Source organism: Amblyraja radiata, chromosome 28, assembly GCF_010909765.2.
Source record: "Amblyraja radiata isolate CabotCenter1 chromosome 28, sAmbRad1.1.pri, whole genome shotgun sequence".
In the NCBI taxonomy this organism is placed as follows: domain Eukaryota; kingdom Metazoa; phylum Chordata; class Chondrichthyes; order Rajiformes; family Rajidae; genus Amblyraja; species Amblyraja radiata.
The window spans coordinates 31,255,839-31,282,034 of record NC_045983.1 but is presented as its reverse complement, the minus strand read 5'-3'; the positions used below and the strand labels follow the sequence as shown (position 1 = coordinate 31,282,034).

The following is a 26,196-nucleotide window of genomic DNA, read 5'->3' as shown; positions in this document are numbered from 1 at the left end:
TGAAACGATCGCCGAGCCTGCGCTTGGTCTCGCCGATGTAGAGAAGTTGACACCTGGAACAGCGGATACAGTAGATGAGGTTGGAGGAGGTGCAAGTGAACATCTGCCTCACCTGGAAAGACTGTCGAGGTCCTTGGACAGAGTCGAGGGAGGGGGTATAGGGACAGAGTATAACAGACTATAACGGTATAACAGTCAGGGTTGCTAATGAAAAGGAATCTTATGTTTCTCCCCTGAGTTTGCACTGCCCTCTAGTGAGTGATAGAAGAATATCTCGTAAACTGAAACATTTTTTTTGTCTGAATTTTTTTGTAAAACCAAAGTTTCGTGCTTGAGTTCTAGTTCTGAGGGCGTCACGGTGGCGCAGCGCTAGAGTGGCCGCCTGACAGCGCCAGAGACTCGGGCTCTCTCTTTGTACCTTCTCCCCGTGGGTTTTCTCCGAGACCTTCGCTTTCCTCCCACACTCCAAAGACGTACATGTTTGTAGGTTAATTGGCTTGGTGTAAATGTAAATTGTCCCCAGTGTGTGTGTAGGGTAGTCTTATTGTGCGGGGGCCGCTGGTCGGCGCGGACCCGGTGGGCCGAAGGGCCTGTTTCCGCATTGCATCTGGAAACTAAACTAAACTAAACTAAACTTATATCTTCAGTTTGGTCTCACCAGCCGATATGCATCTCTCATCCGTTACAATCTGGAGAATTTTGAGGAAAAACATCATTTTCAAATGGGACTAAAACACAGATGGACACGAAGTGCTGGAGTAACTCAGCGGGACAGGCAGCATCTCTGCAGAGAAGGAATGGGTGACGTTTCGGGTCGAGACCCTCCTTCAGACTTTGTTGGCAGTTGGATGCCATTGAAATGAGGGGGGGGGGGGGGGGGAAGAACTCTTGATTATAGAATAAATACTGAAGAAGGGTCACCCATTCCTTCTCTCCAGAGATGCTGCCTGTCCCGCTGAGTTGCTCCAGCATTTTGTGTCTACCTGCCTATTTTTCATCCAATTTTAAACCCCTGGCCTGTCAGTGACTCATGAAAGGTTTTAGGTTTAGTTTAGAGATACAGAGCGGAAACAGGCCCCTCGGCCCACCGAGTCCGCACCGACCAAAGATCCCCGCACACTAACACTATCCTACACACACTAGGGACAATAAGTAAGTTACATTTACATCAAACCAATTAACCTGCACGTCTTTGGAGTGTGGGGGGAAACCGGAGCACCCGGAGAAATCCCACGCAGGTCACGGGGAGAACGTCCTCGATTCACTTACTCTGGGCAAGAGACTGGAGAAGTGCATCGATCTGATCTCTTCCTTTCTAGTTCAGTTTAGTTTAGAGATACAGCGCGGAAACAGGCCCTTCGGCCCACCGGGTCCGCACCCACCAGCGATCCCCGCACACTAACACTACCCTACACCCACTAGGGACAATGTTTACATTTTACCAAGGCAATTAACCTATAAAACCTGTACTTCTTTGGAGTGTGGGAGGGAACCGAAGATCTCGGAGATCAGGTCACTGGGAGAACGTACAAACTCCATACAGACAGCACCCGTAGTCGGGATCGAACCCGGGTCCCTGGCGCTGTGAGGCCCTCTCCCCTGACTCTCAGTCTGAAGAAGGATCTTGACCCGAGACGTCGCCCATTCCTTCTCTCCAGAGACGCTGCCTGTCCCGCTGAGTTACTCCGGCTTTTTGTGTCTACCTTGACCATAATCACGTATAGTCTTTTTCGCTGACTGGATATCACACAACAAAAAGCTTTACACTGTAGTTTTCACTGTTCTTACCCCCCCCCCAACCCACTCACAACCTGAAGGTGACCTAAAACTTCACCTATCCTTTCTCTCCCGATATGTTGCCTGACCTATAACCCTTGTTATATTGTGCCATTTTATCACACCACTTGTTGCTTTTGTTTAAATAGTACCCCCCCCCCCCAGGAGTTTGATGCTAAGAGATTAACTTGATACTGTAGGCAGGGAATCCTTCAACATTAAGTTGTCCTTGAAGGCTTAAGGGGTGGGAATTAATAAGCTTTGGCTTATTCCTGCTCCTTTTCGGACATATACGATTACATTTATTTATAGATATTGTTTGTGACACTTTATAAATATTCTTGTTTTGTTTTGTTGTATGCTGTTTCACACTTGCTCTTTATTCTTTTATTCTGTTCGAAATAAAGAATTAAATAATAAATAAATAAAGAAATAAATAAATAAAGGCGTAATGACACAAGCACTCAGTGAACAAGCCTTGGTTAAGCCTCTTTTACCACGACTAAAACCGTACATAAGTGGTTAACAAACACGACAGCTGCCACATAGTTATCTTCAAGCCAGCACCGCCATTCACTGTGATCATGGCTGACCATCCACAATCAGTACCCCGTTCCTGCCTTCTCCCCATATCCCTTGACTCCGCTATCTTTATCTAACTCTCTCTTGAAAGCATCCTGTGAATTGGCCTCTGAAGCAGAGAATTCCACAGACTCACAGCTCTCTGCGTGAAAAAGTTTTCCCTCCTCTCCGTTCTAAAATGGCCTACCCCTTATTCTTAAATTGTGGCTCCTGGTTCTGGACTCCTCCAACATAGTGTAAGTGTGCAGAGATCGCTGGTCGGCGCGGACTCGAAGGGCCTGTTTCCGCGCTGTATCTCTAAAACTAAAACAAAATACTAAATAGCATAAACATTCTGATTGCTATAATCCACATTTTTGTTTTATGTTGCCTTAAGAATGTCTACTAAAGAATAATATCTCCCCACATCTCAATGCCTATTGAAATAGTTCTGTCTAACACGTTAAGAAGGTTTAGGTTCAACAAATGGAAAAAGCTTGAAAGAGAAAGACTCTCCAATTGAAAACAGGTTGACTACACTTTTTGTAAGGTCTCATTGACCACAATGGTGCATTTTCATGGTTTGGTGGCAAATTCATTTTTGAAACATCCTCTTGAATTGCAGCTTTTCCTCTTCTTCCTTATCCCTCATTCTGGAATCTAGCATCCGTAGCTCCTTCTTCACGGATTTGGCCATTCCGATGTCGTACTCCAAAACCTTGTCAAAATCTGCTTTGGCCTGTGCTTCATTCCACACCTCTGCATGGGCCTTGGCCCGAAGAAAGTAGGCTTTGACCGTGCCTGTGGAAAGAGGTCAACATGTCATGAAAGGTGGAACAAAGATGAATGGAAGTCTTGGAAAGCATGTGGGGACGAGGCCTGTGCAGGCTTTACCTTGCACTGCAGCTCGGTTTGGGAACAGCTCCATCCAGGGCCGCACGAAATTGCAGCGAATTGTGGACTCAGCCAAGACCATCACACAAACCAACCTCCCTTCCATCTACACCTCACGCAGCCTCGGCAAGGCCAGCAGCATCATCAAGGACCAGTCGCACCCCGGCCACTCCCTCTTCTCCCCTCTCCCATCGGGCAAAAGGTACAGGTGTGAAAACGCACACATCCAGATTCAGGGACAGTTTCTTCCCGGCTGTTATCAGGCAACTGAACCATCCTACCACAACCAGAGAGAAGTCCTGAACTACTATCTACCTCTTGGTGACCCTCGGAATATCCTTGATCGGACTTTGCTGGCTTTACCTTGCACTAAACGTTATTCCCTTATCATGTATCTGTACACTGTAAATGGCTCGATTGTAATCACGTATTGTCTTTCTGCTGACTGGTTAGCACGCAACAAAAGCTTTTCACTGTACCTCGGTACACGTGACAATAAACTAAACTGAACCATCCTCTCACCAACTAGAGAGCGGTCCTGACCTACCATCCACCTCATTGGAGACGCTCAGACCATCTTTAAACAGATTCTACCGGACTAAACGTTCTACCCTTTATCCTCTATCTGTGGACTGCGGACGGCTGCATTGTAATCATGCATAGACACAAAAAAGCTGGAGTAACTCAGCAGGTCAGACAGCATCTCTGGAGAAAAGGGATAGAAAAGGAATGTATAAAATGTTCACTGTACCTCGGTGCACGTGACAATAACAACAATAAACTCTACTAAAGCTAACTGAGATTTAAGTCTTCAAAAACTTTGCTGATAGTTTTGTTTTGCAACATTGACCCCCTGAGTTTCTAGCTGTAACCTGGCCGTTCTATCCCCACCTGGGTGCTTGTTGAGGATGTCGGTGGTTTGTTCCAACACTTCGTAATACTCTTCCATCTTCAAGAGACAGTGGCAGTAGTTCAAAACTAGAGTGACCACCATCTTCTCCAGTTTCAGCCACTGAATCTCCCAGGGCTTCAGCTAAAACAAAAATATGAGAATTACTTTCCAAACCTTGTTCTAGGCAATGATATCCTACCGGGCTCTGGTGGAAGAAATATACCACCAATTAACTTACAAACGTTTGGATGAGGGAGGAAACCGGAGTACCCGGAGTTCGGCACGGAGACGCAGCGGGCGAGTTGCTGCCTTTCAAGATTCAAGATTCAATTTAATTGTCACATGTACTATATTTAAGGTACAGTGATATTTGAGTTACCATACAGCTAAGTAAAAAGCAACAAGGCACACAGCCACATAAAATAAAATGTAACATAAACATCCACCACAGTGGATTCCACATTCCTCACTGTGATGGAAGGTAATAAAGTTCAATCTTCTTCCTCCTTTGTTCACCCGTGGTCGCGACTTTTGAACTCGCCACAGTTTGCCGCGGCCGACGGTCCGATGTCCGAAGCCCTCTCGTCGGGATGATGGAAACTCCGGCGTCGGGACGGATCGGAACACTCCGCTGCATGGAGCTCCCGAGTCGGCCTCTTCTTACCGGAGACCGCGGGATTCACGGTGTTACAGTCCACAGGCCCTCCACAATCCTCGGCAAAGGATCACAGCTCCCGGTGTTGAACTCCGCGCCGCGCCCGCGGCTTGAAGCTCCGGGTCGGTCTCCGGGAAAGGCCACACCACTCCACGTTGTTAGGCCGCGGGGGGGGACGGAGATGCGAGCCGAAAAAAAAACGGATCTCCGTCGAGGTAAGTGACTGGAAAAAGTTTCCCCCGATCCCCTCTTCCCCCCCTCCCCACATAAAACATACCAAGAAACATTAAAACATACATTCAAGACATACTTAAAATAATAAAAACAGAGGAGTGACGAGACGGACTGTTGGCGAGGCGGCCATTATGATCACCATTGAGACATGGGTTCGATCCTGACTACAGGTGCTGTCTGTTTGTACGTTTACAACGCGGAAACAGACCCTTCGGCCAACCGAGTCCGCACCGACCAGCGATCCCCGCACACTAACACTGCCCCGCACACACTAGGGACAATTTGCATGTTTTTTATAGAAAGCCAATTAACCTACAAACCTGCACGTCTTTGGAGTGTGGGAGGAAACCGGAGCTCCTGGAGAAAACCCACGCAGGTCACGGGGAGAACGTGCAGACTCCGTACAGACAGCACCCGGGTCTCTGGCCCTACAAGGCAGCAACTCTACTGCTGCGCCACCGTGCGCCCATGGGCCTGTTTCCATGGACTCGCTAACGTGATTCAGTGTGGTTTTCAGCGTAGAACCGTTACATACCTTTACTTGGAGGTTGATGAGGCAGATAACTGCCTCGCGGTATTTTGCCAGCGCCTGTGGATACCTGCCGAGTTTGTAGAGCTTGTTGCCCGTGCCGTGTAGCAGGGGAACGGCCTGCAGTTTCTCATTGTCGTTCAGGGCCCAGGTTTCCCGCTTGTACGCGCTGGGTGACTCGATCTACGTATAAACACACCACACGTTTCTACTCCACAGTGAAAGTCGCGTCACCATTACTGGACGGTAGGGGATAAAAGGGCATGTCCCACGTAGGCGATTGTTTTAGGCGATTGCCGGCGGCTAGGCTGTCGCCACATGGTCGCCGGGGTGTCGCCTGTATGGTCGTGAGTAATCTCCTCAGTCGCCCAAAGAGTCGTAGCGTCTTTCTGGTCGCCACTGGATTTTGAAATGTTTAAAACTCTTCGGCGGTAGTTGGTGACCGTGGGCTTGTCGTAGCTTGTCTTCTCCCGGCGTAGGTTGTCGTAGGTTTGTCGCCAGGTGACGTAGATTGTCGCCGGTGCTGACCGGTGAATTCCATTGTCGTAGTCACCGGCAGTCGCCTAAAAGAATCGCCTAGTGGGACAGGCCCTTAACTCCCTCACCCACTCCCTCATCTTTACTGTACCTCGACTCCATATCCCCCCTCCCGCTCCAATCCCTCCCGACCTACGTCCAAGCCACCTCACACGCCCTTCGTCTCTTCAATTACTCCCGTTTTCCAGACTCCCCCACTCCCTCATCAATACTATCCCGAAACATCACCCCTCCCTTCTCTCCGGAGATGCGGCCTGTCCCGCCGAGTTACTCCAGCATTTTGTGTCTTTCACTCCGGAGAACTCTAAATACTACATTTAGACTATTGTGTTCAGTGCTGGGCACCGTGTCATACGAAAGATGTTGTCAAGTTGGAAAGGGTACGGAGAAGATTTTTCGAGGATGTTGCTAGGACTAGAGGGTGTGAGCTGTAGAGAGAGGTTGAGTAGGGTGGGACTCTATTCCCTGGAGCGCAGGAGGATGAGGGGTGATCTTATAGGGGTGTATAAGATCATGAGAGGAATAGATCGGGTAGATGCATAGAGTCTTTTGCCCAGAATAGTGGAATCGAGGACCAGAGGGCTTACAGTAGGTTTAAGGTGAGGGGGGAAATATTTAATAGGAATCTGAGGGGTAACCTTTTCACACAAAGGTTGGTGGGTGCATGGAACAAGCTGCCAGAGGAAGTACTTGAGGCAGGGACTATCCCAACGTTTAAGGAAGTCAGACAGGTACATGGATAGGACAGGTTTGGAGGTATATGGACCAAACGCAGGCAGGTGGGACTAGTGTAGCTGGGACACGTTGGCCAGTGTGGGCAAGTTGGGCCGAAGGGCCTGTTTCCACACTGTGACTCTGTGAGATGCTGCCTGTCCCGCTGAGTTACTCCAGCATTTTGTGTCTATATGTGTAGGAAGGAACTGGTTTACACCGAAGATAGACAGAAAATGTTGGAGTAACTCAGCGGGACGGGCAGCCTCTCTGGAGAGAAGGAATGAGAAGGAGTGACGTTTCGGGTTCCTCAGACTGACTTAACTCTGCGTTTAATCCTTTACTTAGTAGAAAGCTGTTCAACCTTGAGGAGTTCAATGATGAAGATGAGAGGCTGTGGCTCTTTCTGCAGCTCATCCAGGTCATCGTATCCCAGGCTGTGGTAGGCAAACATATTGGCCAGACCACAGGTGTGGATGTGCCAGTCGGTGGCATCCTTTCCCTCGGCAACCCGCCGCAGACTCTTGGCGACCGTCGGATACAGTCCTGTGTGCTGTTGGAGGAGGAAGAAGACAAGTCCATACAGTCAAACATGATGGGGGCAGGATTAGGCCGTTCGGCCCATCGAGTGAATAAAAGCATGAGAGGTCACGGTGGCGCTGCGGTAGAGTTGCTGCCTCACAGCGCCAGAGACCCGGGTTCGATCCCGACTACGGGTGCTGTCTGTACGGAGTTTGCACGTTCTCCCAGTGACCTGCGCAGGTTTTCTCCGAGATCTTCGGTTTCCTCCCACACTCCCAAGGTCGTACAGGTTTTCTAGGTTAATGGGCTTGGTAAATGTAAAAATTGTCCCTAGTGTGTGTAGGATAGTGTTAGTATGCGGGGATCGCTGGTCGGCGCAGACCCGTGGGCCGAAGGGCCTGTTTCCGCGCTGTATCTCTGAACTAAACTAAACTAAAAAGGAAGAGATCGGGTCGATGCACTTCTCCAGTCTCTTGCCCAGAGTAAGTGAATCGAGGACCAGAGGACATGGGTTTAAGGTGAAGGGGAAAAGATTCAATTGCAATCTGAGGGGTAACTTTTTCACACTAAAGGTGGTGGGTGTGTATGGAATGAGCTGCCAGAGGAGGTCGTTCAGGTAGGGACTATCCTGTTTCCGCGCTGTATCTCTCAACTGAACTAAATCAAACGAAATTCATCATTTCCCATCGTAGGCAGACACAAACTGCTGGAGTAACTCAGCGGGTCAGGCAGCATCTCTGGAGAGAAGGAATAGGTGACGTTTTGGGTTCAGACTGAGAGTCAGGGGAGAGGGAATCTAGAGATAAGGAAGGGTAAGGTGTGAAAAAGACAGATCAGGGGAGAAGGTGTCTAGAGATATGAAAGGGTAAGGTGTGAAAACTACAGTGGAGAAGGTGTCTAAAGATAAGGAAGGGTAAGGTGTGAAAATGACACATTAGGGGGAGAGTGAGTCTAGAGATAAGGAAATGTAAAGTGTGAAAAAAACAGATCAGAGGAGAGTCTAGAGATATGAAAGGGTAAGGTGTGAAAACGATGAATTAGGGGAGAGAGAGTCTAGAGATAAGGAAGGGTAAGGTGTGAAAAAGACAGATCAGAGGAGAGTCTAGAGATAAGGAAGGGTGAGGTGTGAAAACAATGGATTAGAGGAGAGAGGAGTCTAGGCACGTTAACTCTTCCTGTAACACTCACGATCACATCGCACCAGAACTCAGCAACCTCTGCGATCCTCATGGATGCGATGAGAATTTCCCAGACCTCCATCTTGAACATGTTGCCCAGAACTATTTCCATGGGCCGGCCGACTTGCTTACTGTCATCGATGACCGTCCGATCCCCGTCACATTTTATCGTCCGGAAATGAAACGTGGCCTAGGTAACCAGAAATAAAGATTGTTTTATTTATTTTTACGAAGATTGACACAAAATACTGGAGTAACAGGTAGCATGGGTGACGTTTCGGGTCGAGACCCTTCTTAGGGGACCCTTAACTGAAGAGAGACACAAAAAGCTGGAGTAACTCAGCGGGACAGGCAGCATCTGTGGAGAAAAGGAATGGGTGACGTTTCAGGTCGAGACCCTTAAGGGTCTCGACCTGAAATGTCACCCATTCCTTCTCTCCATAGATGCTGCCTGTCCCACTGAGTTACTCCAGCATTTTGTGTCTACCTTCGATTTAAACCAGCATCTGCAGTTCCTTTCTACACTTGATATATTTTGGAGTCCGAGAGTCAAACAGCATGGACCCAGGCCCTTCACACATTGATAGTTCACCTCTCTTGGGTTCGGCAATCTTGTTTAAAGCAGTGGTAGAGAATGAGTCAGCTCCGAGCGTCTGAAGTAGCAAGACTGGTGTTCAGCAAACTCACTGATAATTGGGGCTACTTGAAAAAATGGTTTCTTATACATTAACCATGGGACTTGAACATGAACGAACATGAATAGGTTTACTGGCCAAGGATTCACATACAAGGAATTTGCCTTGGTGCTTCAAATGACAACATGACATACAGTAACAATTAAGAATGACGCATAAAACATTAAATATTAATAATAAACCATTAGTTTAAACTTGTGAATTAAATAAAATACCAGAGCAGAAGGAGGCTACAGATTTTTGGTTATTGAGTAGAGCTACTGCTGGTGGAAAAAAGTTGTTTTTATGTCTGGCTGTGGCAGCTTTGACAGTCCGGAGTCGCCTTCCAGAGGGAAGTGATTCAAAGAGTTTGTGGCCAGGGTGAGAGAGGTCAGAGGTGATCTTGCCCGCTCGCTTCCTGGCCCTTGCAGTGTACAGTTTGTCAATGGAGGGAAGGTTGCAGCCAACAACCTTCTCAGCTGATCGGACGATTCGCTGCAGCCTCCAGGTGTCGTGCTTGGTGGCTGAGCCAAACCAGACCATGATGGAGAAGTTGAGGACACACTCTACGATGGCCGTGTAGAATTGGACCATCATTAGTGCCGTAGAGTGATGCAGCGTGGAAACAGGCCCTTCGGCCCCAACTTGCCTGCGTCAACCAACAACTCCCATCTACACTAGTTCCACCTGCTTGCGTTTGGTCCATATTCCTCCAAACCCGTCCTATCCACGCACCAGTCTAATTGTGTCTTTAACATTACGATAGTCCCTGCCTCAACTATCTGCTCTGGCAGCTCCTTCCATACACCCACCACCCTCTGAGTAAAAAATGTTTCCCCCCATAAAGTTATTATGGAACACAAAAGCTTCCAGTTCAATTATTTTTAAATATTGACTGCTTTTGTCAAATTAATTGAAGTGTAGCACAACAATGAGAAATAGAAATCAATTAAAAATTTAACGATAGAATGTAATAGATCACACTGAAGTTTAAATAAGTTATGGTTTAGTTTTATTTTATTTAAGTTACAATTTAATTTTAATTTCTTAAAATATACAAGTTAAAATAATTGACGGCATGGTGGTGCAGCGGCAGAGTTGCCGCCTTACAACGCTTACAGCGCCAGAGACCCGGCTTCGATCCCGACTGCGGATGCTGTTTGTACCTCTCCCTGTAAGTTTTCTCCGAAATCTTCGGTTTCCTCCCGTTCTCCAGAGACGTAGGAAATACATTCTTGCCATAGAGGGAGTACAGAGAAGGTTCACCAGACTCATTCCCGGGATGTTATATGAAGAAAGACTGGATAGACTCGGCTTGTACTCGCTAGAATTTAGAAGATTGAGGGGGGATCTTATAGAAACTTACAAAATTCTTAAGGGTTTGGACAGGCTAGATGCAGGAAGATTGTTCCCGATGTTGGGGAAGTCCAGAACAAGGGGTCACAGTTTGAGGATAAGGGGGAAATCTTTTAGGACCGAGATGAGAATTTTTTTTTTCACACAGAGAGTGGTGAATCTGTGGAATTCTCTGCCACAGAGGGTGGTTGAGGCCAGTTCATTGGCTATATTTAAGAGGGAGTTAGATGTGGCCCTTGTGGCTAAAGGGATCGGGATATGGAGAGAAGGCAGGTACAGGATACTGGAGTTGGATGATCAGCCATGATCATATCGAATAGCGGTGCAGGCTCGAAGGGCCGAATGGCCTACTCCTGCACCTATTTTCTATGTTTCTATGTTTCTACGTACAGGTTTGTAGGTTAATTGGCTTGGTATAAATGTAAAATTGCCCTTAGTGGGTGTAGGATAGTGTTAGTGTGCGGGGATCGCTGGTCGGCACGGACTCGGTGGGCCAAAGGGCTTGTTTCCGCGCTGTATCTCTAAACTAATACATTATCAGGACAATACATTCCAATAAATTATCCAACCTATTTTACTTTAATACAGTTTGAAAATGTCGTAAATCCATAATATTTTTAGATTAGTCATGTAGTGCTGAAATATATTCAAACCTACTTTGGATCCGGTGAGAAATTTTGGTAGTTCACCAGTTCCTCCGTGAAGAATCGTCTTCTTAACGCCTTCTATATTTGTCAGATATGTTTCTTCCATGTTGAGAGCTTATGGATTGGGAGGGAATATTACAGACAACACGACACATACATACAAATGCATTTGTGAAGATTGTCTTGTCTTTAAAGAAAAGGTTTTTAAAGCTGGATTAAGCTAAGGAAGGGTTTAGGAGAGGGGGCGGGGAAGAAGGTAAGGAGGGCCGAGCTAATAAAGCACTCTACACCATTAAGAATATCCCGTTGCATAATGCTTAAAGCTACTTAACCGTGGCACTTCCCTTTCCTGCTAGTAACTAGAATTATTTTTAAATCCTGGCTTTATTTCTGCCATTTGCTTCAAAGGAACGAACATTTAGCAATACAAGAACTCAAAGGAAATATTGAAATCTTGTTAAGCACAAATGCCCAGGAAGTAAAGAGGAGAAACGAGGAACTGCATTTATTGGTTTACAAAAAATAGACTCATAGTGTTTGAGTTTGATTTTGAGTTTAGTTTATTGTCACATGTACCGAGCTACGGTGAAAGGTTTTTGTTGCATGCTAACCAGTCAGCGGAAATACAATACGTGATTACAATCAAGCCATTTACAGCGTATAGACACACGATAAAGGGAATAACATGAGCAACATGCAGTGCAAGATAAAGTCCAGTAAAGTCCGATCAAAGATAGTCCAAAAGGGTTACCAATGAGGTAGATGGTAGGTCAGGACCACTTGTGGTAGGATGGTTCAGTTGCCTGATAACAGCTGGGAAGAAACTGTCTCTGAGTCTGGAGGTGTGCGTTTTCACACTTCTGTACCTCTTGCCCGATGGGAGAGGGGAGAAGAGGGAGTGGCCGGGGTGCGACTGGTCCTTGATGATGCTGCCAGCCTTGCCGAGGCTGCGTGAGGTGTAGATGGAAGGGAGGTTGGTTTGTGTGATGGTCTGGGCTGCGTCCACAATTCTCTGCTAGTGCTGGAGTAATTCAGCGGGTCAGGCAGCATCTCTGGTGAACATGATTAGGTGACATTTCGGGTCGGGACCTATCTTCAGATTGTTATAAAGTCTGAAGAATAGTCAGTCTGAAGACTAACAGTAGGATCCATGTTCAGATGCCAGTCTGAAGAAGGGTCGCGACCCGAAAATTACACTTTCCATGTTCTCCAGAGATGCTGCCTGACCCGCTGAGTTACTCCAGCACTTTGTCATTGAGCCATAGAGTGCTACAGTGTGGAAACAGGCCCTTCGGCCCAACTTGCCCACATCGGATAACATGTCCCAGCTACACTAGTCCCACCTGCCTGCGTTTGGTCCATATCCCTCCAAATCTTGTCTTGTCTTGCACAGAAAGTAAACCTATTTGCACCTTATCTTACCCTTTGATAGTGCATGAAAAAGTTTGCTGCACATATTTTGAAGTATCTGCTATTACTAGTAAATGCCTGCCTTCTCCCCATATCCCTTGATTCCGCTAGCCCCTAGAGCTCTAACTCTCTTTTAAATTTATCCAGTGAATTGGCCTCTACTGCATTCTGTGGCAGAGAATTCCACAAATTCACAACTCTCTGGGAGAGAAGGTTTTTCCTCATCTCAGTCTTAAATGGCCTCCCCTTTATTCTTAGACTGTGGCCCCTGGTTCTGGACTCCCCCAACATTGGGAACATTTTTCCTGCAACTAGCTTGTCCAGTCCTTTTATAATTTTATATGTATAATTTTCGTTTAGTTTAGACACAGCGCGAAAACAGCTCCACTGAGTCCTGCACTTACTGGTTTACAGTAAGCGCAGTGCGCCTGAAATTTTGTTGTACATATTTACAATGACAATAAATTGTATTATTATTATTATTACCAACTTCAGACCTTTGTTACTAACTCACAATTTTAAAAAGAACACATTACACTGAAGGAAATGAATCTTCTGTGAATTAAGGTCAATATCAATGGTCAATGGTATTTTATTATCTCATGTGCAAACGCTCATTGAAATTCTATTTTTACATACAGTTCAGTCAAGTATTGCCATATCTACGCACAATCCCCGCTTGGCAAAGTGGACAGAAACTGTCCACTGGGACCGCTTGCAAGAGGCGGCCATGTTTTGGCACTATTTTCATAGAAACAAAGAAACATAGAAAATAGGTGCAGGAGGAGGCCATTAGGCCCTTCGAGCCAGCTCCTCCATTCATTGTGATCACGGCTGATCATCCACAATCAGTAACCCGTGCCTGCCTTCTCCCCCTATCCCTCGATTCCGCTAGCCCTTAGAGCTCTATCTAACTCCCTTTTAAATTCATCCAGTGAATTGGCCTCCACTGCCTTCTGTGGCAGAGAATTCCACAAATCCACAACTCTCTGGGTGAAAAGGTTTTTCCTCATCTCAGTTTTAAATGACCTCCCCTTTATTCTTAGACTGTGGCCCCTGGTTCTGGACTCCCCCAACATTGGGAACGTTTTTCCTGCAACTAGCTTGTCCAGGCCTTTTATAATTTTATATGTATCATTTTTGTTTAGTTAAGAGACACAGCGCGAAAACAGGTCCACTGAGTCCTGCACTTACTGCGCTTACTAAAAAGACAAAGTGTTTGTGTTCAAGTTTCGTTCATAGTCACCTGTATCGAGGTACAGTGAAAAGCTTTCGTTGCGTGCTATCCGGTCAGCAGAAAGACAATACATGAATCGGTTCCCTCCTCAGATGCTGCCTGGCCCGCTGAGTTTCTCCAGCACTTTGTGTTTTACTTAGGTTTATGATATTTGACTGAAAAATATTCAGAGGCATAGATCGGGTAGACAGTCAGATATGGATTGCGCGCAGTTGTGTATGAGATGGCATCGGAAGGGACGGCAGATGCTGGTTTACACCGAAGATAGACACAAAATACTGGAGTAACTCTGCGGGACAGACAGCATCTCTGGTGAAAAAGAAGATATCATCATAACATTTCAGAAACAGTTGGACAGGTACCTGGATATGACAGGTTTAGAGGGATATGGGCCAAATGCAGTCAGGTGGTAGTAGTGTAGCTGGGACATTGTTGGCCGTTGTGGGCAAGTTGGGCCGAGGGGCCTGTCTCCACGCTGTACGACTCTATGACTGTATGACTAGGTGATCTTTCGGGATGAACCCTTCTTCAGACTCAGGTAAGGGACGGTCTTGGCACCATGTTCGGCACAGACATTGTGGGCCGAAGGGCCTGTTCTTGTGCTGTACTGTTTTATGTGCTGCGACTTAAAACAAATAAGACAGCAGAAGCCAAAGGTCACCACCGAGACCAACATCAGAAGCTCTCCATTGCAGAGCGTAGAAGTCCGCCTTTTCCAGCAGGTCCCTGCCGGAGATAATGTTGGGTCCAATAGCATCCTTACTGAGACAAAAGATGACAAGTTTGAGAACCATTGCACACAACAACGAAACAGCAGTGTTGCCCACTATAGCCTAGGGGCGGCCACGGTGGCACAGCGGTAGAGTTGCTGCCTCACAGCGCCAGAGACCCCGGTTCCATCCTGACTACGGGTGCTGTCTGTACGGAGTTTGCACGTTCTCCCCGTGACCTGCGTGGGTTTTCACCGATATCTTCGGTTTCCTCCCACACTCCAAAGACGTGCAGGTTTGTACGTTAATTGGCTTGGCATAAGTGTAAAATTGTCCCTGGTGTGTGTAGGATAGTGTTAATGTGCGGGCATCGCTGGTCGGCGCGGCCCTGGTGGGCCGAATGGCCTGTTTCCGCGCTGTATCTCTAAACTAAACTAAACTAAACTAAACTAACCACAGTCAATGAGAAACAATCACAATGCCCACATGTAAAAAATTACACAAATGGAAATAAAACCAGATCTTTGACATAAAATATTAACCCAATTAAAAAAAAGACAAGGATCTATGATAACATTCACTCTTGTGAAAACTATTAATGTTGTTTCCGTGAACCAGTCTAGGAAGTATTGAGTAGTTTAATTTAGAGATACAGCGTGAAACAGGCCCATCGGCCCATCGAGCCCACACCGACCAGTGATCCCCGCACACTAATGCTATCCCACACACTGGGAACAAGTTTACACTTTCACCGATCCCGGAGAAAACCCACGCTGGTCACGAGGAGAACGTACAAACTCCCGTACAGACAGCGCCAGTGGTCGGGATCGAACCCGGGTCTCTGACGCTGTGAGGCAGTAACTCTACCGCTGCGCCACTGTGCCGCCCTGATAGCAATGACAATAGACAATAGATAATAGACAATAGGTGCAGGAGTAGGCCATTTGGCCTTTCGAGCCATTCAATGTGATCATGGCTGATCATCCCCCAATCATTACCCCGTTCCTGCCTTCTCCCCCATATCCCCTGACTCCGCTATTTTTAAGAGCCCTATCTAGCTGTCTCTTGAAAGCATCCAGAGAACCTGACTCCACCGCCTTCTGAGGCAGAGAATTCCACAGACTCACCACTCTCTGTGCGAAAAAGTGTTTCCTCGTCTCCGTTCTAAATGGCTTACTCCTTATTCTTAAACTGTGGCCCCTGGTTCTGGACTCCCCCAACATCGGGAACATGTTTCCTGCCTCTAGCGTGTCCAAGCCCTTAGCAATCTTAGATGTTTCAATGAGATGACCTCTCATCCTTCTAAACTCCAGAGAATTCTAATGGGACTTTATACTTGCATTGGCTCTTTAAATAGGATTCTGGACGTCAGACCCGCAAGAGCTATGAATAATTTCAGGTCCACTTTGAAATCTTCATTGACTTTCATCAAGTTGTACAACCTTTCAGTGTGTATTTCATTTAACCTGTAGATGAGCAATAATGCATGTTCCATTTCCTAAGAAATAAATTTCATATAAAATTAATCGTTAGATCTAGATCAGAAAGAGAGAGAATTACTAGGGGCTGAAATTACGATAAAAGACATCGAAGAGTCAATCAAATCTTTAAAAAACAGAAAGGCTGCAGGCCCCGATGGTCTAAATTCTGAATTTTATTAAAAAAATTATGATTTGCTTTCCCCACGCCTACAGACAATGTACAAATACGCCTACACTCAACAGAAACTCCCAGGAACTCTAAATGAATCTACAATCATACTCATACCAAAAACGGACAAGGATCTTGAAGACCCAGGTTCATACAGAGCTATAGCCCTCTTAAATACTGATCAGAAAATATTAACTAAGATTCTATCTAATAGATTGAGCTTAATGATCAGTAAATTAATACATCCCGACCAAACAGGGTTTATCCCAAAACATTATTCATTTTATAATCTGAGAAGATTATTTAATATTATATACTCCAATAGAATCCCTAACGCAGAGCTAGCAATTATTTCGTTAGATGCTGAAAAAGCATTTGACCAGGTAGAATGGCCATATTTATTTTCGGTGATGAAAATTTTTCAACTAGGAGAGAAGTACTGTACATGGGTTAAATTGTTATATTCTAATCCAACAGCCAGAATATTAACAAACAAAATGTTATCAACTAAATTTAATCTCTCTAGAGGCTGTAGACAAGGATGTTCACTATCCCCACTATTATTTGCTCTTGCAATCGAACCCCTAGCAGAAAGCGTTAGAAACCATCCAGGAATATATGGATACAATACTAGAGACACAAGGAATAACATTTCCTTATATGCAGATGATGTACTAATATATATTACAAAATTAGAAACTAGTATTCTAAACTTGTTAAATCTAATAACTCAATTTGGTCAGTTTTCGGGATATAGAATTAATTGGAATAAAAGTGAAATCATGCCAATAACAAAATTAAATTTACATACAATACAACAATCCCCTTTTAAAATAGTTAAAGATAAATTTAAATACTTAGGAATCTATGTAACTAAGACATATACCTCTTTATTTAAACTAAATTTCCCACCCTTACTGAATAAACTACATAAGAATATTCAATACTGGAAAACACTCCCCATTTCTATGCTTGGGAGAATTAATGCTATAAAAATGATTTTTTTACCGCAACTGCTGTACCTATTTCAATTAATTCCGATATATATTCCAAAAACTTTTTTCAAAAATGTCGACTCCATTGTTACAAGTTTTCTGGGATTATAAGAATCATAGAATAAATAAAAAACATTTATGTAAGTCAAAGATAAATGGAGGTTTGGCTTTGCCAAATTTCTTATTTTATTTTTGGGCAGTCCATATTAAAAACATGAATTTCTGGCTGGAAGAAATGGATCGACAACCAGATTGGTTAATGATGGAAAAGGAAGACTGTCTACCTTTTGAAATAGGTCCGATCATATTTGCCCCCACAAAACTGCACAAAAAAACCTATAAAGAAAACCCCATAATACATAGTGGAATACGAATTTGGAAACAAATAAAAAAAGATTTAAAATTGAATAATATACCACTATGCCTTCCCATTGTAAATAATCCTTCATTCAAATCATCCTTTATGGACAAAGGTTTCACACAATGGAAAAATTATGGAATCAAAAATATTGGACATCTTTATGGGAAAGGTACTTTTCTTTCATTTCAAGAGTTACAACAGAATTATGGACTGCACTCAAATAATTTCTTCAGATATCTACAAATTAGAGATTATGTTAAATCTAATACACAAGTCTACAGGAGTAGGGAATCAGAAATTCTTGATGAATGTTTGAACAAGCATCCTAATACTGAAAAACTAATAGCTTATATTTATAACACCCTACTAAACAACGAGGTACCACCGACCGAACCATATAGATACAAATGGGAAAATGAAATAGGTCACCCTATAACGAAAGATATGTGGGACGAAAGTTTACAACAAATACATCAATGTTCATTAAATGCCAGACATACTTTAATACAATTCAAGGTCTTACATAGACTACACTACTCTAAATTAAAACTAAATAGAATCTTCCCACAAATCTCTCCTATTTGTGATAAATGTCTACATCTAGAGGCTAATTTAACACATACGTTTGCAAACTGTATAAAACTTAAACATTTATGGACTGATATTTTTGAAATAATTTCAGAAGTTATTAATACAAAACTGGACCCAAACACAAAATTAATAATACTTGGAATATCAGAACAAAGTTTAACACTCACAACAAACCAAAAAAATTTCCTCGACTACAGTATAATAATCGGGAAAAAATTAATATTAAAATTTTGGAAAGGCCCTACAAACCCCACAATTAATATGTGGATTACGGAAATGTCGGAGACCCTATACTTAGAAAGAATTAGACTTGTCTTAATGGACAAACAAGATATTTTCGATAAAATCTGGGCTCCATTCATTAACTATCTGAAGGGATAGATTGGCACAGCACGAGGACCCAACTGAAACTTGAACTCAGGATCAGATGAAAAGCTATACTTTATAACCTACGAACCTATCTCCATTGACGTATTACAGGTAACCCATTCCACCTCCTCTGTTTTTCTGTTTTTTTTAATTTGTAACTTTCTACCCTCCTCTCTCTTTCTATAAAAAATAAAAACACTAGAAGCAGAAGTAGTTGATAATTGAACATTTTAATAATGTATGACTGATGTATATGAAAAGTCTTTTTACTATAATATGTAACTATACTTTATAATATGTCTACTTCTAATAAAAAGATTGATTGGAGAAGGAGAATCTGAGCAAAGTGGAACAGTCATGTGGAGTTGGTGTTCGAAGTCACAGGCGATTTATTTATTAAAACTGGTGAGCAGCAGGGGACCAGTCAAAGCTGAGCTCCTGAGCGCGACTTTGCTTTTAAAGCCCTATGCCACTGTACGAGTTCATTCCAAGAGCTCTCCCGAGTTTAAAAAAAAATCAAACTCATGGTAAGCACGGAGAATGAACGTAGCGGGTACGTCGGAGCTCGGGGACGTCTCTTAGCGGATCGTAACGCTAACGGCAGGTACTCGGGAAACGCGGTAAGCTCGGGAAGACTCGTGAAGATTTTCCAACATGTTGAAAAATGTCCACGAGAGCCCCGAGTACCTGCGAGCGGCCATTACCGTAATTCTCCGAGTTCGAATCAGGGCAAACTCAGGAGAACTCTTGAATGAACTCGTACAGTGGGACAGGACTTTTACATTCTCAGGGGCAAGATTACACGGAAACTTGACTAACAGCAAAACGAGGTCTTGACTACAGAATGGAAACATAATTAGGTAACAAACCGAATACGATGATTATCCACTAACCTAATTTATAAGTTCACAAGTTCATAAGTAATAGGAGCAGAATAAGGCCATTCGGCCCATTAAGTCTGTTCACAATTCAATCATGGTTGATCTATCTTTCCCTCTCAACCCCATTCTCCTGCCTTCTCCCCAATTAACCCCTGACACCCATACTAATCAAGAATCTATCTATCTCTGCCTTACAAAAAATATCCATTGACTTGGCCTCCACAGCCTTCTGTGGCAATGAATTCCACAGATTCACCATCCTCTAACTAAAGAAATTCCTCCTCATCTCTTTCCTAGAGGAACGTTCGGAGGCTGTCCCCTCTGATCCTAGACTCTCCCCCTAGTAGAAACAACCACTCTCCCCATCCACTCTGTCCACGCCTTTCATTATTCGGTAAGTTTCAATGAGGTTCCTCCTCATTCTTCTAAACTCCAGCGAGCACAGGCCCAGTGCTGTCAAACGCTCATCATATGTTAACCCACTCGTTCCTGATATCATTCTCGTAAACCTCCTCTGGACCCTCTCCAGAGCCAGCACATCCTTCCTCAGATACGGAGCCCAAAACTGCTCACAATGCTCCAAATGCGGCCTAACCAGCGCCTTGGGGAGCCACAGCATTACATCCCTGACTCTGTGCGTCTACCTGATCTATTCCTCTCATGATTTAAGGAGGCAGCAGCTATGATATTGTACCGCCTGCCTACTTGCTATTTGCTTTACTCATTCCGATATGTTGATAAATTCTGCTGCACATGCATCCTACCTTCAAGTTAACATATTTATCCTTATCCTTGTCCTGCTGATCGAAGGCTGTTTTATACAACAGACTTAAACCTTCATCACACCTGCAGTAGGTGCTCAAATACTGCGTCGGTGACATGCCTGCAAAACAAAGCGCTAAATGGCAGGTCAATTAATCAGAATAGTATCGCAAAACAGTATTAAGGCTGGCATGGTGGCGCAGTGATAGATTTGCTGCCTTACAGCGCCAGAGACTCGGGTTCAATCCTGACTACGGGTGCTTGTTTGTACAGAGTTTGTATGTTCTTCGGTGCTGCAAGCGCTGTAAGGCAGCAACTCTACCGCTGCGCCTCCGTGACGCCCCTTGTCCAACACATCGCTTTAACACTTTGCCCCTCTCACCGTGAGCTGTGCCCCTCTTGAAGCTTTCAACAAAACGAAACAATAAGCTTAATGACTGATCATCGATCGACCTACCCCTGAGGACCCAGAGATCAATGGGAAGTTCATAACGTATGACATGTTGGGAGAAGCCTCCTGCTGGGGAAAGGGGATGGCCCCACCGCTGTGTAGTCTGGAATGAAAGAAGTCAAATAGCATTAAATTCATGCACAATAAGGGCGGCCACGGTGGCGCAGCGGTAGAGGCGCTGCCTTCCAGCGCTTGCAGCACCGGAGACCCGGGTTCGATCCCGACTACGGGCGCTGTCTGTACGGAGTTTGTCCGTTCTCGCCGTGACCACGTGGGTTTTCTCCGAGATCTTCGGTTTCCTCCCACACTCCAAAGACGTGCAGGTTTGTAGGTAGACCGGCTTGGTGCATGTGCAGATTGTCCCTAGTGTGTGTAGGGTAGTGTTAGTGTGCGGGGATCGCTGGTCGGTGCGGACTCAGTGGGCCGAAGGGCCTGTTTCCGCCAGGTTTCTAGGTTAATTGGCTTGGTGTAAATGTAAATTGTCCCTAGCGTGTGTAGGATAGTGTTAGTGTTCGGGTGATCGCTGGTCGGCGCGGACCCGGTGGGCCGAAGGGCCTGTTTCCGCGCTGTATCTCTAAACTAAACTAAACTAAACTAAACCCACCCCGGCCAAGCACTCATTTCACTCCTCCCATTGAGGAAGAAGGTGCTGGAGCCCGAAAACTGTAAGGTCCAGGTTCAGGAGCGGCTTCTTCATTTAACTACAGCTTCAGTCTCCTTTAACTGTGGCTCCTCCCTTCTCTGAAGTATTTCTGGGACCAGGGCCATCAGCCTCCTCAGCACAATGGGACCCGTCCAAAACGGACCCACCCAGAGAATGTGTCCAGGGTCACGGAGGCAGTTGAGGCACTCAGCAGAAACCTCGCCCCACCCTTCCCCATGGAGAAGCCCAAGCCAAAACATGCTCATGTTATCAGAAGCACGACCCAGTCCTGCCTTGCATTCCCTTCAATGGAGCATCATATTAAATAATAACGTTTCCTGAGCGTTTGTCGGCACTGGGCCTCTACTCGCTGGAGTTTAGAAGGATGAGGGGGTACCTCATTGAAACTTACCGAATAGTGAAGGACTTGGACAGAGCAGATGTGGAGAGGATGTTTCCACTAGTCTAGGATCAGAGGGCACAGCGTCAGAATAAAGGGAAGTACCTGTTAGAGATACAGCGCGGAAACAGGCCCTTCGGCCCACCAAGTATGCGCCGACCAGCGATCCCCACACATTAACACTATCCTACACACACTAGGGACAATTTACAGCTATACCAAGCCAATTAACCTAAAAACCTGCACGTCTTTGGAGTGTGGGAGGAAATCGGAGATCTCGGAGGAAACCCACGCAGGTCACGGGGAGAACGTACAAACCCGTAGTCGGGATCGAACCCGAGTCTCTGGTGCTGTAAGGCAGCAACGGTACCTCTGTGCCACATACCGCCCTTTTGAATGAAGATGAGGAGGAATTTCTTTAGTCAGAGGGTGGTGAATCTGTGGGATTCATTGCCACAGACGGATGTGGAGGCCAAGTCAATGGATATTCTTTAAGCAGAGATAGACAGGTTCTTGATTAGTACGGGTGTCAGGGGTTATGGGGAGAAGGCAGGTGAATAGGGTTGAGAGAGGGAAAGATCGATGAGCTATGATTGAATGGCAGAGTAGACTTGATGGGCCAAATGGCCTGATTCTGCTCCTATGACTTATGAATTTACGAAAACAGACCTGGTTTTCTCAATTACAATGTTCTAATTACTGCAGTGAATGGGGACTATGTATCTCATTGAAACATATTAGTAATGTGGCAGTGGTTTTTACTGCATTAGCTAACATGGAAGCAAAGCTGACAATGGAACAGATGCTGGAACGGCGAATTAAATATAGAACATTCTAGAGATACGCAGTAGGCTAGGCAGCATCTGTGGAGAGGGAAAGAAATACTCCATGTAGAGTCAGTTTAGAAAACACACTTAGTCTTACAGCATGAAAACATGGCCATCGGCCCAACTTGCCCACACCAACTAACATATCCCATCCACATTTGTCCCACCTGCCTGCTTTTGGCCCATATCCCTCTAAACCTGTCCCATCCATGTACCTGTCTAAATGTTTCTTAAACATTGGGATAGTACTCGGGGTTACTGACCATCCTAGGTATAAGCTCAGGGGTGACCACGCTTTTGCGATTGCAGCACCTAGACTATGGAACAGCATCCCTCTTCCCATCAGAACTGCCCCCTCCATCAACTCTTTTATGTTAATTTGTGTTTATTGTGTGTTTTTGTCATTTTGTACTATATGTAGGACTGCAAGGCAACAACATTTCGTTCAGACCGCAAGGTCTGAATGACAATAAAGGCTACTTTGACTTTGACTTTGACTTTAAGTCTAGACTTAAAACTTATTTCTACTCTCAAGCGTTTATTGAGGTCCTCTATGTATGTATTGTTGATCTATGTACCATTGTATGTAGCAAGTTAGTACCTGCACGGATGTAAAGCACTTTGGTCAATGAGAGTTGTTTTTAAATGTGCTATAGAAATAAAATTGACTTGACTTGACTTGCCCTGCCTCAACGACCTCTTTCGGCAGCTCGTAAAAAATCGCTGGTCGGTGCGATCCCGGTGGGCCGAAGGACCTGTTTCCGCGCTGTATCTCTAAACTAAACTAAACCTCTCTGTACCTTGTTCATATGACAATAAACTAGACTTGATTGGACCTGAATTATTTTTCGGATCATCCTCGACCACAGCTCACCTAACACTTGATAACCTTTGCTTACTTAGCTGTGGTTGAATGAATTATATCAGCCTTCCTCAACCATAAAATCAAAGACATCTGTGTCTCTTTTTATTAATGTGCATGGATCTTTTCCAAGGCAGCATTCCAATGTGCTTGAGTTATTGGCAGGGTTCCATGTTTGGAATGAAAAGCTTCATTCTATGACATTCACTCTGAAGACAATACTGACTTCTTCATGTTAGTTACTTATGGGCCTGTCCCACTTGGCGATTTTTTAGGCCTATGCCATCCTGGCGCCAACCTACGACAACACCTACGTCAGGAGAAGTCAAGCTATGCTCATTGGCGTCAAACCCGCTGTCACCAAAATTTTGTCAACATGTTGAAAATTTAGCCGCGATCAGAAAGACGCTACGACTTTTTGCGCGACTGAGGAGACGACTCACGGACGACCACCGGCGAATATGTGGCGGCAAACTAGTCGCTTGTAGTTGCCTAAAAAAATCGCCTAGGTGGGACAGGCCCATTAGTTAGATAGTTTAGTTTATTGTCACTTGCAACGGTGATGGCACATTGCGTACATCGCAGAGTGGAAACGGGCCCTTCGACACAACTCGGCCACACTGACCAACATGTCCCATCTACACTAGTCCCACTTGCCTGCGTTAGGCCCGTATCCCTCCATACCTGTCCTATCCATGGACCTGCCCAAATGTTACTTAAACGTTACGATAGTCCCTGCCTCAACTACCTCCTCTGGCAGATTGTTGCATAAAATTACCCCTCAGATTCCTATTAAATCTCCCCCCCCCCTCACCTTAAACCTATGTTCCTCTGGTTCCCGATTCCTCTACACTGGGCAAGAGACCCTGTCAGTCAACCCGATCTATTCCTGTTGTAATTTTATACACCTCTATAAGATCACCCCTCATCCTCATGCGCTCCAAGGAATAGAGTCTCAGCCTACACAACCTCCCCCTATAGCTCAGACCCTTTATTGATTAGTACAGGTGTCAGAGGTTATGGGGAGAAGGCAGGAGAATGGGGTAAGGAGGGAAAGATAGATCAGTCATGATTGAATGGCGGAGTAGACTTGATGGACCAAATAGCCTAATTGTATTCCTATTCCTTATGACGTCATGAGTCCTGGCAACATCCTCGTAAATCGTCTCTGCACCCTTTCGAGCTTGACAACAACTTTCCTATAACGGTGCCCAGAGCTGAACACAATACTCTAAGTGTGGCATCGCCGATATTTTGGACGATGAAATGGAAATGTGGACATATTGCAGATGGAGGTATATCAAAAGGCAATTGTGAAGCTGGTTTAAAGCTTAGTTCAGCAATACAGCGCGGAAACAGGCCTTTCGGCCCACCGAGTCCACACCAGCCAGCAATCACCGTATATTAACACTGTCTGGGGACAACGTACAATTTTACAGAAGCCAATTAACCTGCAAACCTGCACGTCTTTGGGATTAGGGAGGATAACGGAGCACCCGGAGAAAACCCACGCAGGTCACGGGGAGAACGAACAAAATCCGTACAGACAGCGCCCGTGGCCAGGATTGAACCCGGGTCTCTGGCGCTGTGAGGCAGCAACTCTACCGCTGCGCCACTTAATTTGAGGCATTCTGGATGATCAGCACAACTGCCAATTTTGCTCTCCCACCATGTAACCTGCCGTTAAATAAAGGTAGTTTAAAAAAAAAACATATTCTTATTACTTTGCGCTAATGCAAGTTATTTCGGCATAAGTGGTGTCGAAATTCCCATCTTCACAGCAGTAGGTCATATCTGGAATATTAAAATTAAAGGCCTTTCTCATTTCTATTATCAGCAGAGCAGACAAAGAATATGTTTTAAATTTTGCTATTTATATGTTAAGAGATTTTGCTCCTGGCTATTTAATTCCGAATGGTATATGCATCAAAGAGTGTGGAACTTAAAAGATGCACAGCTGCTGAATTGAAGGGTAAAAACACAGACACAAAGACTCCATACAGAATGTGCTCAGCTCATCCTCGTTGTATAATATTTACTTGGGCAGCTTAAAACCCAGCGGTATGAATATTGTCCTCTAACCGCAGGTAGCCCTTGCTTTCCCTCTCTCTCCGTCCCTCCCCATCCTAGCTATCACCTTCACCTTCCCCGAGCTAACAATGAGCTATTCTACATTTTCCTTGATCCTCATCCCCTTTGATCACTCGTTTTCACACCTTACCCTTCCTTATCTCTCGTTTCCCTCTCCCCTGACTCTCAGTCTGAGGAAGGGTCTCGACCCGAAACGTCACCCTTTGATTCTCTCCAGAGATGCTGCCTGTCCCGCTGAGTTACTCCAGCATTTTGTGTCTATCTACAGTTGATGGTTCTGCAGTTCCTTCCTAAACATTTGTAAAAGGACATCCCTTTAGGATGGAGATGAGGATGAATTTCTTTAGTCATTTGTGGAATTCACTGCCACAGAAGGCTGTGGAGGCCATCAATGGATATTTCTAAGGCAGAGATAGATTCTTGATTAGTACGGGTGTTGGGTTATGGGGAGAAGGCAGGAGAATGGGGTCGAAGGGAAGAGTTAGATCAGCCATGATTGAATGATGGAGTCGACTTGATGGGCCGAATGGCCTCATTCTGCTCCCATCACTTATGAACATGAACTTGTCAACAGTGAATAAAGTAGAAATTAAATATATTTGTACGGTCATTATCCACAACAAACAAGAAAAAAGTATATTGTAATTTAAAAGACATAAATTCTTCAACCACTGCGTAGTCAGTTTAGAAAGACTATTGAAAATGTGACGTTTTTCCCGAATAATTTTGAGGTAACTTTGTGGGTTAGTTTTGCACAGATATAGCAGTCTATAAGAAACAGAGGCACAAA

The 26,196-nt window shown here is 45.0% G+C and overlaps 1 protein-coding gene across 1 annotated transcript; it reads right to left on the bottom strand.

The window, feature by feature from the left end:
* Positions 1-2,734: 2,734 nt before the first annotated feature.
* aipl1 (aryl hydrocarbon receptor interacting protein like 1) lies at positions 2,735-11,385 on the bottom strand. Its single transcript, XM_033046435.1, has 6 exons — positions 11,177-11,385; positions 8,500-8,679; positions 7,154-7,342; positions 5,548-5,724; positions 4,123-4,264; positions 2,735-3,138 (listed from the first exon to the last, which is right to left on the bottom strand). The coding sequence occupies exons 1-6, from the start codon at positions 11,270-11,272 to the stop codon at positions 2,933-2,935; spliced, it is 990 nt and encodes a 329-aa protein (XP_032902326.1). The 5' UTR covers positions 11,273-11,385; the 3' UTR covers positions 2,735-2,932.
* Between the last annotated feature and the right edge of the window lie 14,811 nt (positions 11,386-26,196).